This window comes from Ammospiza caudacuta, chromosome 11 (genome assembly GCF_027887145.1).
Source record: "Ammospiza caudacuta isolate bAmmCau1 chromosome 11, bAmmCau1.pri, whole genome shotgun sequence".
NCBI classification, from domain to species: Eukaryota; Metazoa; Chordata; class Aves; order Passeriformes; family Passerellidae; genus Ammospiza; species Ammospiza caudacuta.
In genome coordinates, this window is record NC_080603.1 from 16,218,383 (window position 1) to 16,233,848 (window position 15,466).

At 55.1% G+C, this 15,466-nt stretch overlaps 1 protein-coding gene across 1 annotated transcript in view; it reads right to left on the bottom strand.

Annotated features, from left to right (window-relative positions):
- Positions 1-15,466, bottom strand: part of LOC131562261 (IgGFc-binding protein-like) — a 107,412-nt gene that overhangs the window by 28,391 nt on the left and 63,555 nt on the right. The window contains exons 23-48 of the mRNA XM_058811857.1: positions 14,625-15,189; positions 14,274-14,473; positions 13,790-14,170; positions 13,143-13,429; positions 12,006-12,139; positions 11,745-11,894; positions 10,884-11,143; positions 10,695-10,779; positions 10,162-10,254; positions 9,422-9,511; positions 8,809-9,050; positions 8,430-8,713; positions 8,042-8,319; positions 7,139-7,737; positions 6,216-6,780; positions 5,865-6,064; positions 5,381-5,761; positions 4,734-5,020; positions 3,597-3,730; positions 3,336-3,485; positions 2,475-2,734; positions 2,286-2,370; positions 1,753-1,845; positions 1,013-1,102; positions 400-641; positions 21-304 (exon numbers count right to left, since the gene is read on the bottom strand). Of these exons, the coding sequence (XP_058667840.1) occupies positions 21-304; positions 400-641; positions 1,013-1,102; positions 1,753-1,845; positions 2,286-2,370; positions 2,475-2,734; positions 3,336-3,485; positions 3,597-3,730; positions 4,734-5,020; positions 5,381-5,761; positions 5,865-6,064; positions 6,216-6,780; positions 7,139-7,737; positions 8,042-8,319; positions 8,430-8,713; positions 8,809-9,050; positions 9,422-9,511; positions 10,162-10,254; positions 10,695-10,779; positions 10,884-11,143; positions 11,745-11,894; positions 12,006-12,139; positions 13,143-13,429; positions 13,790-14,170; positions 14,274-14,473; positions 14,625-15,189 (6,419 nt within the window). The remainder of the gene's footprint in view (positions 1-20; positions 305-399; positions 642-1,012; positions 1,103-1,752; positions 1,846-2,285; positions 2,371-2,474; positions 2,735-3,335; positions 3,486-3,596; positions 3,731-4,733; positions 5,021-5,380; positions 5,762-5,864; positions 6,065-6,215; positions 6,781-7,138; positions 7,738-8,041; positions 8,320-8,429; positions 8,714-8,808; positions 9,051-9,421; positions 9,512-10,161; positions 10,255-10,694; positions 10,780-10,883; positions 11,144-11,744; positions 11,895-12,005; positions 12,140-13,142; positions 13,430-13,789; positions 14,171-14,273; positions 14,474-14,624; positions 15,190-15,466) is intronic.

The following is a 15,466-nucleotide window of genomic DNA, read 5'->3' on the forward strand; positions in this document are numbered from 1 at the left end:
ACTACTGGGGCCATACCCACCTGCTGTTGTTGGACACTTCCCAGCTGTTACCCAGGCTGGTGGAGTCTGGCTCCATTGTCCCTTCTGGGTTCTGGAAGTCATCTGCTGCTATCCCGTTGTAGTTGCCACACATGCCACAAACCTTCTGCGCAAAGGAGCTTGGAAGCGTCACCTCCACCCGATGGTTCCCATCAAACTTGACTCTCAAGCCAAAGTCAGTCATGACCATGGTGTAGAACCCACTGGACAAGACCTGCACACCCTCGGATGGGCTGCAAGGCAGGATCTCTTCCACTCCATTGACCTGGAAGGACAGAAAGCCAGACAGGATCGGAGCAGCCCATCTGGCACAGTTCTCTCTGCTCACACAACCCCACAGCATCTCCCTCTCCGGCTCACCGTCACCACTCCGCCCTGTCCCAGCCTTATCCGCAGGTCAGCCACATCGACATCCACGTATCGGACATAGGACACACGGGTGTTGCCTCCCCTGTGCTCGTTGGCCGCTTCCACGTTGAAGTAGGGCAAGGAGCTGTTGCTGTCACACAGCTTGGAGAGGGTGTAGGTGCAGGTGCCCATGAAATTGTGTAACTGCTTGTCAAATGTGTGGTAGTGAGGGTCTCCTTCCACTACACAGGTGCCTGACAGTGGAAAGACCAGAGGAAACTTTCAGCTGAGCACCTCCTACTGCCTCTTCTCCCCAGCTCACTTTTTTCAAACAGTATCTAGTGCATGACTGGTCTATTGCCTTTATGGACAAGCAGAGGCATTCTAGATCTGTATCACGATATTATTAATTTTTACAGACATACTGTTCAAAGCTACTGAGACATCCTATTGCTGGAAGCACAGCTGTCCCACACATACCCTTAGCAAGGGAAGAGCATGCAAAGCATGTCTAATTATTGAGAGAGACTGAAATGAATCAAATAACAGCCCTTAAACAGAAATGTACCACGTTCCCAGTATGGATTTTGGAGAGGACTCAGAACTCTAGGAATAATAGCAGTACCTGAGGTCATTCCTGGTGGTGTTGTTGGTCTTGGTGTTGATGGTGTTGTAATGTTAGGCAGCAGAGTAGGGGTTGTAGTAGGAAGTGGACCTATGGAGAGACACAGGAAGAAGGGGCAAGTGTCAACACGGGCCTCTGTTGTAAGCAGCTAATCCAGCCTTCCTCTAAAAGCAGACACACTGGCCTGAGAGACCAAGGGCAGGGATGGCCCTGTTATATCTCTGCAAAAGTGCTACCACCAGCAGCACAACTGGGAGATAGGAGGAGGCACATCCTCCTTTGGTACAGACCCACCACCCCGTGTCATGGGTCTTGGAGGAAGCAAAATGAAGAGTTTCAACAAGCAGAATCAGAAGGGGATGGGAGGTGGCAGCACTTGAGGAGGGTGTGGGTCTGGTTGGTGAGGTGGTGAGTACAGGCTGCATTGTGGTGCCTGGCACATCTCTCATGGGCGTTGGTGTCAAAGGACCTAGCACGAGGGAGAGTTAGAAGAGATGTGCAACGACAGGGGAGTTTTGTTGCGAGGCACCTTGACCACTCATCACAAACAGCCAAAAAGCCAAAACCAGAAAGGCTCAGGATGCCCAGGACAGACACAGAACAGTGACTCCACATCAAAAACAATTCCAACAGCATAGACAGAATGAAGAGACAGACATGCCCCATGGTGATGGACATGGAGGAAACAAAATGAACACTTTTAAGGAGCAGTAGGAGACAGGGATGAAGCATGGCAGTACCTGAGCTGGGTGTGGGTCTGGTTGGTGAGGTGGTGACTACAGGCTGTGTTGTGTTACCTGGCAAGGGGACCGTGGGTGTTGGTGTCGGTATACCTAGTAGAAGAGACAGTTAGAGAGATGTGTACCAACAAGGGAGGTTTGTTGCAGACTGCTGGTTCCCTCACCCTTCTGAAGTACGCAACACCATGACCAGGCATAGCCAGGACAGGGATTGAAGAGTGTCATCTCAGGCAGAGCTGTCCCACTCCATGGCTCTGCCACCAGCTTAGCTGGGTCACAGCAGCAGATAAGGCACTTCTGTACCTGTGGCCAATGTCTTGTCCTTGGGTCTTATAACATGTGAACTAAAAGAGTGACTGCAGGCATTGCCAGTGCCCCAACCTCCCAGAGGAGAGTAGACTTGGGCACAAGGTGCATCAGTGCCCAAAGACAACCTGTGCTCCTGCCTCTAGCCCAGCTGTGCCTCCAGCACAGCCTGCCGCCTTGGTCAGTGACATGTCTCAAGCTGCCATTCCCAAAGCCAAGCCTTGTACCTGCACAGGCTCCCTGTACAACGGAGAGATCATCCAATGCTATGTTGCTCCTCACATCTTCACCCCATTCTCCGTCCAGCAGGATCTAAGGGAAGGAATGGTTCCCAGCATTAGCTCCAGCTGCTTGTGTGAAGAGCCATTAGAAAGCACAGCTCCTCTGAGGTGACACTGAGAGCCTGGTGGCCTTACCTGGAAGTTTCCTGTGGTGTTCACTGTGACCTCTCCCAAGTACCACCTGTCTCCATGGTTCCCAGCTTCTTGCCAGACCTCCACCAGCTCCTCACCCTTCTGCACATACACCCGCAGGGCCATGGTTTGAGCAGTTCCGTACATGTGGTACCAGAAGCGGAAGCAGAGTGTTCCTTCCCAGCTGCACTCCGGACTGACCAGGCGAGCCACAAAACCGGGGAGAGTATCAGCACTGCCTTGCAGGAAGATGTAGTAGCCATCTGAAACAAAGCACGAGCCACACTGTCACAGATGCATCAGAGCTACCCAAAGCAGCCAGGGACAACCCAAGCACAGTCCTGGGAGCACCCCAACTGCAGTTTCAGGCAGGCCAAAGGAGGGGAGAGCAAACACAGTTCCTTCACAAGCTACAACCCTCCCCAGAACCAAGTGCCTCTATGAATGTGCTCTCAGGGCCATGGCAGATGGATGCTTTGGAATGGGACATGGCAACACCTTCATAGTATTGTCACCGTCCTCACATGGCTCTGCAGAGTTAGAGAACCCTCATCTTTGCCTTCTGGAAAAGCCAGGATCTCATAACAGAGTCACAGACTCATTTGTCTTCCCACGAGACCGACAGGTCATCAAGCTGTGCTTTGCATTCTCCCCTGCATGGCAGGTCCTCGCCTGCTCTGGGGGCAGCACAAATCGATTGCCAGGGCTGGAAATCCTCCCAGAGGAATCATCTGGCCCTCGGGGACTCCAGACAAATTGCTCTGGAGGAAGGCCAGCAAAGACGTGGTATGTGTTTGCTGTTAGAAGTTTGTTGCCATCTTTGTGGGGACACCCCTCAGCCTGTGTCCTGATTGCTGTTCCTACCTCCTGTTGTGTGGTCAGAGGATGGGCCAGTATTTGGCGTGGGTGTTGGGCCTTTGTTCCTTATCCAGTCAATGCTGCTGTAATCTGCCTGGACCCACCCACACAAGTCCTCTTCAAACGTGCAGGCAAAATTGCAGTCTGTTGGTGGAGCTGAACATGGGGCAGAAAGAAAAGCAGAGGTTTTAGAGTGAGCGTGAGGCTACCTCTTCCCCAAGAACAGCAGGGCTCAAGTATATCCATGCACATCTATGGCATGCCCACGGAGAGGCAAGAGTGGCCAGCCAAGGGGGAACAGCTTGTCATAGCCACTAAAAAGCTCAGATGGGAGACAGCAGTACCTGTGCTCGTTCCAGGTGACGGTGGCGTTGTTGTATCTGGAGGTGGCGTTGTAGTGCCTGGAAAGGGAGGCAAGGTTGTAGGAGCAGGTGAACGAAACAGAGTGAAGCACAAGTGGAGGAGGAGGTATGTTTGATAATGGAGATTTGGTCCCAAATGGGGATGTTGCACAATTCCCATAACACACCCCACTCCATTGCAAACAAAGCGCAGGACAGGGTTTCCACCTGTCTGGAAGAGTCTCCTCATGCAAGGGCTGGCTCACCAGAGTGGTTAGTTATGTGATACATGGGGAAATCTCCGGCCCATGAACTGCGCCCAGAACTGCCCCCCTCCTTGTCCCTGAGATTCAAGGAAATCAGAGGTGGTCAACAGAAGGCTTACCACAGACAGTGCCAGCACTCCAGTCTCCCAGAGCAACGCCCGCCTCAGCACAGGCTGCAGCATAGGCCCCCAGGTCATTGCAGAGCTGCTCCGTGCTGCCACCTGTGGCACACTGGTCATAGACACAGCTCTCAAAGTATGTCTTGGGTGGCAGAACTGCATGGCATGGCTGGAATGGGCCACCGAGTTGTGTGAGGAGTGAACACTGCTGCTTAGCTGCCTCCTCTTCAGCAGGGGAGCAGGATGCAGGTGGGCTGATGGCTGGGTCACACCTACAAAGCAGACAAACAGCCCTGAGTTCCCTGCAGCCTGTTGACAGCAGCCACTGCATTTCCTGACCTACTCCCCAGCCAGAACCTCAGCTTCTGCAGTCCAGATCCCTCTCTTAGAAAGGCAGCCATGGCTGTCACTTGCAGGGGTGGAACACATGCCCCACAGGCACCATTGCCCTCCCTGGTTTCAGGAGGACAGAAACAACCCACTGAGGCAGTTGCGATCCAAGCAACTGAGGAGAAGCATCCTGCCCAAGCTCAGCACATTCTCCCAGGGCTCAGGAAGCTGCCTCTTCTCCCTTGCCCCGCACTTGCCATCACCAGCCCTCCCTCCTGATGTCCCTCATTGCTCCCTTCTCCCACAGTCCCTCCTGTCCTTCATCTGCATGATGGAATAAGGACTCACGGCCACTCATCATCTGGCACCCTCCAGCTGGTTCCAAAGTCGTTGAAGTCGGGTACAACCACCCCATCGGGTCGCATGAAGTCATCCTGCTGGCTCCCAGTGTACGTCCCACACAGCCCACAGAGTTTGTCCTTGTACTTCTCAGACACCTTCACTAGGAGCTCATGGTCCCCATTGAACTGCAGCTGCAGGCCCAGCTTGGTGGAAACCCGCACGTAGGAGCCGCTCAGGGAAATGGTCACGCCGGGGGCAGGAGAAGCAGGCAGGGAGACGAGGGCACCGTTGATCTGGAGAAGGAGAACAGAGGGAGACAGAAGCATGAAGAGGTGCCCTCCAGTGAGAGGTCACTGTTCCTCACTGGTGTAGTGGCAGGGCCAGCGAGCCAGAAGCTCTGCTGGCATGAGAAACCCTGTCCAGGCCTACGAGGACAGCAGCAACTGGACCAATGGCACTCTGAAAGCTCAGGAAAGCAAGCAAGAATCTGTGTCTGCATGGGCAGCCATATGTGGCCCCGCTCAGAGCTCTCCCATGCTGTTCCGAGAGCACGCAGCAGGCTCAGGGAATAGCAAGCTCTCCCTGGGGACAGAGGGGTATTTTAAGAGTGTCCAGTGTGTCTGTTGTTCCCAGGTACAAAGTGAGAGGCTTACGTAGACTGCCTTGTGCTGGCGCAGTGCAATGTGGAGGCCTTCAAGGGACAGTGCCACAGAGTTCAGAGCTGTCCAGCTCTGGCTGCCGCGGTGTTTGTTGCGGGTGGTGATGCTGAAGCCAACAGAGGAGTTGTCACAGCCTGTCACCACTGTGTAGTTGCAGGAGCCCTGGAAGTGGTGGAGCTTCCCATCAAAGGTGCTGTAATGTGGGTCACCGTAGATGTGGCAGACGGCAGTGCCGGCTGGGTAACAGCCCCTCTGGCCATCCTGGACCTTGCAGACCTCGTCCTCGCCACAGGACAGGGCAGAGCAAACCATCTGGCCTTTGGCTTCACACTGGCACCGGCGAGTGCAGTTCTCATTCACGAAGGACTCCCCTTGCTGCAGGCAGGGAAACACCAAACCTCAGTGTGTGAGGAAGAAAAGTACAGGCAGAGGCGTGGCTTGGCAGCGGTCTGCAAAGCAGGGCAGGGTTTTCACTCACAGTATAGTAGTTGCCCTCAAAGTGGCAGCCGCAGCTGGCCTCGGGCACACAGGTGTCTCCGCTCATCAGGAAGCCAGAGCTACATGCACAGCCCTCCACACAAGGCTTGGAGCAGTTCTGTGGGGCTTGTGGGTCAACACAGGTGGCAGGACAGCCGGTCATGCAGTGGTCATAGTAGCTGTTAGGAGGACACTGCAGGGCTGCAATGGGAAGGGGAAAATTAGGACCAGAAAACTCCAACCACAGACAGCCTTGAGGGAATGGAAAGATCTAAGAGACACATTGGTCAGAGGTTCAGAGCAGAGGCTGTGGCCCATTTCTCTTTCTGGCAATGGCAAGGCAGGTACTCACGGCAGAAGGTAGCATTCCTCCAGGAAAGAACAGTCACACCAGCAGCCTGGCACGCATCAGCATAGGCCTCCAGAGCAGCACACAGGAACTCCTGGCCACCATTCAGGGCACACAGGTCATACAAGCAGGTGTCAAAGTAGTCCTGGGGGTTGATGACGCCACGGCAGCTCTCAAAAGGGCTTGGCCTGGTGGTCAGGATGCCACAGAACTGGTCGGACCCGTAGAGCTTCTCGTCTTCTGCACTGCAGGGTGGGGAGGGCACGGGGACACCGCAGGAGGGGTCACTGTCTGGCACCTGCCAGCTCTCCCCCAGAGCATTGGAGTCTGTGGCTTGCTGCCCATTGGGCATCATGTATTCATCGTCTCTGCGGTTGTTGAAGTTGCCACACATGCCACAGGTCAGGTTGAAGTAGGTGGTGGGCACCTTCACCTCCACGGAGTGGTCAGCGTCGTAGGACACTCTGAGGCTGAAGTCTGTCTCCAGGACGATGTAGCGACCGCTCCTGCTCACCGTGATGGCCCCTCCTGCTGCGCTCACCGGCAACGTCTGGCGCACGTTGTTCACCTACGGCACACACACCGCAGTGGGCCCCGGGCCTGTTCCCGGCCTCCCTGGCTGCTCCTGCCCTGGGAAAGCAGCAGCCAGCCCAGGCACGGCAAACAGCTGTCTGGTATGTGCCCACACCCCAACAGGCCTGGGGTCCACAGAGCTGTGTCATGGGTTCTGCACTGTGCTCAACATGGCCCATGCTCCCCATTTGACTCTTCGTCCTCCAGCCCCTCCCAAAAGGGAAAAAAAAGCCACCCGGTGCCTTCAGGGAAACCCACCCATTCCTGGGACTTCTGGTGCATGCCAGAACCTGATAACAGCAGCCAGACCTGCCTTGCAGCTTCCCCATGCTCATTCCAGCCCCACTGCGTACCAGCACGTGGCTCTTCTGCTGCTTGACAATGACGATGCGCTGTCCGTACACCTCAACCACGACTTCGCGCACGTAGGACACCCGGGTGCTGCCACGGTGCTCGTTCTTGGCCTCCACGTTGAAGTAGGGCAGGGAGGTGGTGTTGGAGCACACTTTGGCCAGGGTGTAGGTGCAGTTGCCCATGAAGTTGTGCGTCACCTTGTCAAAGGTTTGGTAGTGGGGGTCCCCGTGGACGTGGCAGATGCCGTAGGAGTGTTCAAGGCACACGGGTTTGCCGTTCTGCACCCCGCAGAACTGGCCCGCAGGGCAGGAGGCATTGAAGCACTGCACTTTGCTTCCCCGAGAGGGACAGGTGCACTTGGAGGAGCAGGTGTTGTCCGTCCAGAACTCAGAGCCCACGGGGTAGTGCTGCCCGTTGTGCCAGCACCCACACTGCTGGCTGGACACGCAGCGGTCGTTGTAGAGCAGGTACCCGCTGTCGCACACACAGCCCTCCACGCACGGCAGGCTGCAGTTGTAGGGAGCTGTTGGGTCAACACAGGTGGCAGGGCAGGCTGCAGCACAGGGCTCGTAGTGACTGTTGGCTGGACAAGCAATCGCTGCAGAGACAGATGACCCAACAAATTACTTGGGGAACAGAACACACATTTCTGCTGAACATCCCCCTTTGAAAAAGTAGCTCTATATCGATTTTCTCTATGGTGTCTTTGGCTCTACATGTATGCTCAGCCCTACCCAATCAAATGAAACACAGTCAACACAACTGGTGCCTCCAATACTGATAGCTACCTGTATATCCCTACAGCCCATAGGGAGAATAGTTCTTTCTCGCCAGCTCCCTCTTCCAGTCCTGTCCTGTGTTTGCCTGAGAGTAGCAGCCCCAGGTACCATGTCTGGACTTACGGCAGAAGGTTGCGTTCCTCCACGCAGGTATCTGCACACCGAGTGACTGGCAGGCATCTGCATAGGACTGCAGGCTCTTGCACAGGGTCTCGCGGTCCAGCCCCAGCTCACACAGGTCATAGCTGCAGGTGTCAAAGTAGCTGCTGGGGCTCAGCACAGCGTGGCACACCTGAAACGGGCCACTGGTGTCATTGAGGAGCCCACAGAAGTGGCTGCTGCTGATCAGTTGCTTGTCAGTCTCATTGCAGGCTGGGGTGGGCAGAGGTCCTGCTGAGCAGCTGTGGAAAGACAGGCAGAAGGGCACCTGAGTAATTTGTGCACTTCTCCTGGTGTCTCCTCCTCCTGCCCTTGCCCAATGTGTCCCCAGGACTACTGGGGCCATACCCACCTGCTGTTGTTGGACACTTCCCAGCTGTTACCCAGGCTGGTGGAGTCTGGCTCCATTGTCCCTTCTGGGTTCTGGAAGTCATCTGCTGCTATCCCGTTGTAGTTGCCACACATGCCACAAACCTTCTGCGCAAAGGAGCTTGGAAGCGTCACCTCCACCCGATGGTTCCCATCAAACTTGACTCTCAAGCCAAAGTCAGTCATGACCATGGTGTAGAACCCACTGGACAAGACCTGCACACCCTCGGATGGGCTGCAAGGCAGGATCTCTTCCACTCCATTGACCTGGAAGGACAGAAAGCCAGACAGGATCGGAGCAGCCCATCTGGCACAGTTCTCTCTGCTCACACAACCCCACAGCATCTCCCTCTCCGGCTCACCGTCACCACTCCGCCCTGTCCCAGCCTTATCCGCAGGTCAGCCACATCGACATCCACGTATCGGACATAGGACACACGGGTGTTGCCTCCCCTGTGCTCGTTGGCCGCTTCCACGTTGAAGTAGGGCAAGGAGCTGTTGCTGTCACACAGCTTGGAGAGGGTGTAGGTGCAGGTGCCCATGAAATTGTGTAACTGCTTGTCAAATGTGTGGTAGTGAGGGTCTCCTTCCACTACACAGGTGCCTGACAGTGGAAAGACCAGAGGAAACTTTCAGCTGAGCACCTCCTACTGCCTCTTCTCCCCAGCTCACTTTTTTCAAACAGTATCTAGTGCATGACTGGTCTATTGCCTTTATGGACAAGCAGAGGCATTCTAGATCTGTATCACGATATTATTAATTTTTACAGACATACTGTTCAAAGCTACTGAGACATCCTATTGCTGGAAGCACAGCTGTCCCACACATACCCTTAGCAAGGGAAGAGCATGCAAAGCATGTCTAATTATTGAGAGAGACTGAAATGAATCAAATAACAGCCCTTAAACAGAAATGTACCACGTTCCCAGTATGGATTTTGGAGAGGACTCAGAACTCTAGGAATAATAGCAGTACCTGAGGTCATTCCTGGTGGTGTTGTTGGTCTTGGTGTTGATGGTGTTGTAATGTTAGGCAGCAGAGTAGGGGTTGTAGTAGGAAGTGGACCTATGGAGAGACACAGGAAGAAGGGGCAAGTGTCAACACGGGCCTCTGTTGTAAGCAGCTAATCCAGCCTTCCTCTAAAAGCAGACACACTGGCCTGAGAGACCAAGGGCAGGGATGGCCCTGTTATATCTCTGCAAAAGTGCTACCACCAGCAGCACAACTGGGAGATAGGAGGAGGCACATCCTCCTTTGGTACAGACCCACCACCCCGTGTCATGGGTCTTGGAGGAAGCAAAATGAAGAGTTTCAACAAGCAGAATCAGAAGGGGATGGGAGGTGGCAGCACTTGAGGAGGGTGTGGGTCTGGTTGGTGAGGTGGTGAGTACAGGCTGCATTGTGGTGCCTGGCACATCTCTCATGGGCGTTGGTGTCAAAGGACCTAGCACGAGGGAGAGTTAGAAGAGATGTGCAACGACAGGGGAGTTTTGTTGCGAGGCACCTTGACCACTCATCACAAACAGCCAAAAAGCCAAAACCAGAAAGGCTCAGGATGCCCAGGACAGACACAGAACAGTGACTCCACATCAAAAACAATTCCAACAGCATAGACAGAATGAAGAGACAGACATGCCCCATGGTGATGGACATGGAGGAAACAAAATGAACACTTTTAAGGAGCAGTAGGAGACAGGGATGAAGCATGGCAGTACCTGAGCTGGGTGTGGGTCTGGTTGGTGAGGTGGTGACTACAGGCTGTGTTGTGTTACCTGGCAAGGGGACCGTGGGTGTTGGTGTCGGTATACCTAGTAGAAGAGACAGTTAGAGAGATGTGTACCAACAAGGGAGGTTTGTTGCAGACTGCTGGTTCCCTCACCCTTCTGAAGTACGCAACACCATGACCAGGCATAGCCAGGACAGGGATTGAAGAGTGTCATCTCAGGCAGAGCTGTCCCACTCCATGGCTCTGCCACCAGCTTAGCTGGGTCACAGCAGCAGATAAGGCACTTCTGTACCTGTGGCCAATGTCGTGTCCTTGGGTCTTATAACATGTGAACTAAAAGAGTGACTGCAGGCATTGCCAGTGCCCCAACCTCCCAGAGGAGAGTAGACTTGGGCACAAGGTGCATCAGTGCCCAAAGACAACCTGTGCTCCTGCCTCTAGCCCAGCTGTGCCTCCAGCACAGCCTGCCGCCTTGGTCAGTGACATGTCTCAAGCTGCCATTCCCAAAGCCAAGCCTTGTACCTGCACAGGCTCCCTGTACAACGGAGAGATCATCCAATGCTATGTTGCTCCTCACATCTTCACCCCATTCTCCGTCCAGCAGGATCTAAGGGAAGGAATGGTTCCCAGCATTAGCTCCAGCTGCTTGTGTGAAGAGCCATTAGAAAGCACAGCTCCTCTGAGGTGACACTGAGAGCCTGGTGGCCTTACCTGGAAGTTTCCTGTGGTGTTCACTGTGACCTCTCCCAAGTACCACCTGTCTCCATGGTTCCCAGCTTCTTGCCAGACCTCCACCAGCTCCTCACCCTTCTGCACATACACCCGCAGGGCCATGGTTTGAGCAGTTCCGTACATGTGGTACCAGAAGCGGAAGCAGAGTGTTCCTTCCCAGCTGCACTCCGGACTGACCAGGCGAGCCACAAAACCGGGGAGAGTATCAGCACTGCCTTGCAGGAAGATGTAGTAGCCATCTGAAACAAAGCACGAGCCACACTGTCACAGATGCATCAGAGCTACCCAAAGCAGCCAGGGACAACCCAAGCACAGTCCTGGGAGCACCCCAACTGCAGTTTCAGGCAGGCCAAAGGAGGGGAGAGCAAACACAGTTCCTTCACAAGCTACAACCCTCCCCAGAACCAAGTGCCTCTATGAATGTGCTCTCAGGGCCATGGCAGATGGATGCTTTGGAATGGGACATGGCAACACCTTCATAGTATTGTCACCGTCCTCACATGGCTCTGCAGAGTTAGAGAACCCTCATCTTTGCCTTCTGGAAAAGCCAGGATCTCATAACAGAGTCACAGACTCATTTGTCTTCCCACGAGACCGACAGGTCATCAAGCTGTGCTTTGCATTCTCCCCTGCATGGCAGGTCCTCGCCTGCTCTGGGGGCAGCACAAATCGATTGCCAGGGCTGGAAATCCTCCCAGAGGAATCATCTGGCCCTCGGGGACTCCAGACAAATTGCTCTGGAGGAAGGCCAGCAAAGACGTGGTATGTGTTTGCTGTTAGAAGTTTGTTGCCATCTTTGTGGGGACACCCCTCAGCCTGTGTCCTGATTGCTGTTCCTACCTCCTGTTGTGTGGTCAGAGGATGGGCCAGTATTTGGCGTGGGTGTTGGGCCTTTGTTCCTTATCCAGTCAATGCTGCTGTAATCTGCCTGGACCCACCCACACAAGTCCTCTTCAAACGTGCAGGCAAAATTGCAGTCTGTTGGTGGAGCTGAACATGGGGCAGAAAGAAAAGCAGAGGTTTTAGAGTGAGCGTGAGGCTACCTCTTCCCCAAGAACAGCAGGGCTCAAGTATATCCATGCACATCTATGGCATGCCCACGGAGAGGCAAGAGTGGCCAGCCAAGGGGGAACAGCTTGTCATAGCCACTAAAAAGCTCAGATGGGAGACAGCAGTACCTGTGCTCGTTCCAGGTGACGGTGGCGTTGTTGTATCTGGAGGTGGCGTTGTAGTGCCTGGAAAGGGAGGCAAGGTTGTAGGAGCAGGTGAACGAAACAGAGTGAAGCACAAGTGGAGGAGGAGGTATGTTTGATAATGGAGATTTGGTCCCAAATGGGGATGTTGCACAATTCCCATAACACACCCCACTCCATTGCAAACAAAGCGCAGGACAGGGTTTCCACCTGTCTGGAAGAGTCTCCTCATGCAAGGGCTGGCTCACCAGAGTGGTTAGTCATGTGATACATGGGGAAATCTCCGGCCCATGAACTGCGCCCAGAACTGCCCCCCTCCTTGTCCCTGAGATTCAAGGAAATCAGAGGTGGTCAACAGAAGGCTTACCACAGACAGTGCCAGCACTCCAGTCTCCCAGAGCAACGCCCGCCTCAGCACAGGCTGCAGCATAGGCCCCCAGGTCATTGCAGAGCTGCTCCGTGCTGCCACCCGTGGCACACTGGTCATAGACACAGCTCTCAAAGTATGTCTTGGGTGGCAGAACTGCATGGCATGGCTGGAATGGGCCACCGAGTTGTGTGAGGAGTGAACACTGCTGCTTAGCTGCCTCCTCTTCAGCAGGGGAGCAGGATGCAGGTGGGCTGATGGCTGGGTCACACCTACAAAGCAGACAAACAGCCCTGAGTTCCCTGCAGCCTGTTGACAGCAGCCACTGCATTTCCTGACCTACTCCCCAGCCAGAACCTCAGCTTCTGCAGTCCAGATCCCTCTCTTAGAAAGGCAGCCATGGCTGTCACTTGCAGGGGTGGAACACATGCCCCACAGGCACCATTGCCCTCCCTGGTTTCAGGAGGACAGAAACAACCCACTGAGGCAGTTGCGATCCAAGCAACTGAGGAGAAGCATCCTGCCCAAGCTCAGCACATTCTCCCAGGGCTCAGGAAGCTGCCTCTTCTCCCTTGCCCCGCACTTGCCATCACCAGCCCTCCCTCCTGATGTCCCTCATTGCTCCCTTCTCCCACAGTCCCTCCTGTCCTTCATCTGCATGATGGAATAAGGACTCACGGCCACTCATCATCTGGCACCCTCCAGCTGGTTCCAAAGTCGTTGAAGTCGGGTACAACCACCCCATCGGGTCGCATGAAGTCATCCTGCTGGCTCCCAGTGTACGTCCCACACAGCCCACAGAGTTTGTCCTTGTACTTCTCAGACACCTTCACTAGGAGCTCATGGTCCCCATTGAACTGCAGCTGCAGGCCCAGCTTGGTGGAAACCCGCACGTAGGAGCCGCTCAGGGAAATGGTCACGCCGGGGGCAGGAGAAGCAGGCAGGGAGACGAGGGCACCGTTGATCTGGAGAAGGAGAACAGAGGGAGACAGAAGCATGAAGAGGTGCCCTCCAGTGAGAGGTCACTGTTCCTCACTGGTGTAGTGGCAGGGCCAGCGAGCCAGAAGCTCTGCTGGCATGAGAAACCCTGTCCAGGCCTACGAGGACAGCAGCAACTGGACCAATGGCACTCTGAAAGCTCAGGAAAGCAAGCAAGAATCTGTGTCTGCATGGGCAGCCATATGTGGCCCCGCTCAGAGCTCTCCCATGCTGTTCCGAGAGCACGCAGCAGGCTCAGGGAATAGCAAGCTCTCCCTGTGGACAGAGGGGTATTTTAAGAGTGTCCAGTGTGTCTGTTGTTCCCAGGTACAAAGTGAGAGGCTTACGTAGACTGCCTTGTGCTGGCGCAGTGCAATGTGGAGGCCTTCAAGGGACAGTGCCACAGAGTTCAGAGCTGTCCAGCTCTGGCTGCCGCGGTGTTTGTTGCGGGTGGTGATGCTGAAGCCAACAGAGGAGTTGTCACAGCCTGTCACCACTGTGTAGTTGCAGGAGCCCTGGAAGTGGTGGAGCTTCCCATCAAAGGTGCTGTAATGTGGGTCACCGTAGATGTGGCAGACGGCAGTGCCGGCTGGGTAACAGCCCCTCTGGCCATCCTGGACCTTGCAGACCTCGTCCTCGCCACAGGACAGGGCAGAGCAAACCATCTGGCCTTTGGCTTCACACTGGCACCGGCGAGTGCAGTTCTCATTCACGAAGGACTCCCCTTGCTGCAGGCAGGGAAACACCAAACCTCAGTGTGTGAGGAAGAAAAGTACAGGCAGAGGCGTGGCTTGGCAGCGGTCTGCAAAGCAGGGCAGGTTTTTCACTCACAGTATAGTAGTTGCCCTCAAAGTGGCAGCCGCAGCTGGCCTCGGGCACACAGGTGTCTCCGCTCATCAGGAAGCCAGAGCTACATGCACAGCCCTCCACACAAGGCTTGGAGCAGTTCTGTGGGGCTTGTGGGTCAACACAGGTGGCAGGACAGCCGGTCATGCAGTGGTCATAGTAGCTGTTAGGAGGACACTGCAGGGCTGCAATGGGAAGGGGAAAATTAGGACCAGAAAACTCCAACCACAGACAGCCTTGAGGGAATGGAAAGATCTAAGAGACACATTGGTCAGAGGTTCAGAGCAGAGGCTGTGGCCCATTTCTCTTTCTGGCAATGGCAAGGCAGGTACTCACGGCAGAAGGTAGCATTCCTCCAGGAAAGAACAGTCACACCAGCAGCCTGGCACGCATCAGCATAGGCCTCCAGAGCAGCACACAGGAACTCCTGGCCACCATTCAGGGCACACAGGTCATACAAGCAGGTGTCAAAGTAGTCCTGGGGGTTGATGACGCCACGGCAGCTCTCAAAAGGGCTTGGCCTGGTGGTCAGGATGCCACAGAACTGGTTGGACCCGTAGAGTTTCTCGTCTTCTGCACTGCAGGGTGGGGAGGGCACGGGGACACCGCAGGAGGGGTCACTGTCTGGCACCTGCCAGCTCTCCCCCAGAGCATTGGAGTCTGTGGCTTGCTGCCCATTGGGCATCATGTATTCATCGTCTCTGCGGTTGTTGAAGTTGCCACACATGCCACAGGTCAGGTTGAAGTAGGTGGTGGGCACCTTCACCTCCACGGAGTGGTCAGCGTCGTAGGACACTCTGAGGCTGAAGTCTGTCTCCAGGACGATGTAGCGACCGCTCCTGCTCACCGTGATGGCCCCTCCTGCTGCGCTCACCGGCAACGTCTGGCGCACGTTGTTCACCTACGGCACACACACCGCAGTGGGCCCCGGGCCTGTTCCCGGCCTCCCTGGCTGCTCCTGCCCTGGGAAAGCAGCAGCCAGCCCAGGCACGGCAAACAGCTGTCTGGTATGTGCCCACACCCCAACAGGCCTGGGGTCCACAGAGCTGTGTCATGGGTTCTGCACTGTGCTCAACATGGCCCATGCTCCCCATTTGACTCTTCGTCCTCCAGCCCCTCCCAAAAGGGAAAAAAAAGCCACCCGGTGCCTTCAGGGAAACCCACCCATTCCTGGGACT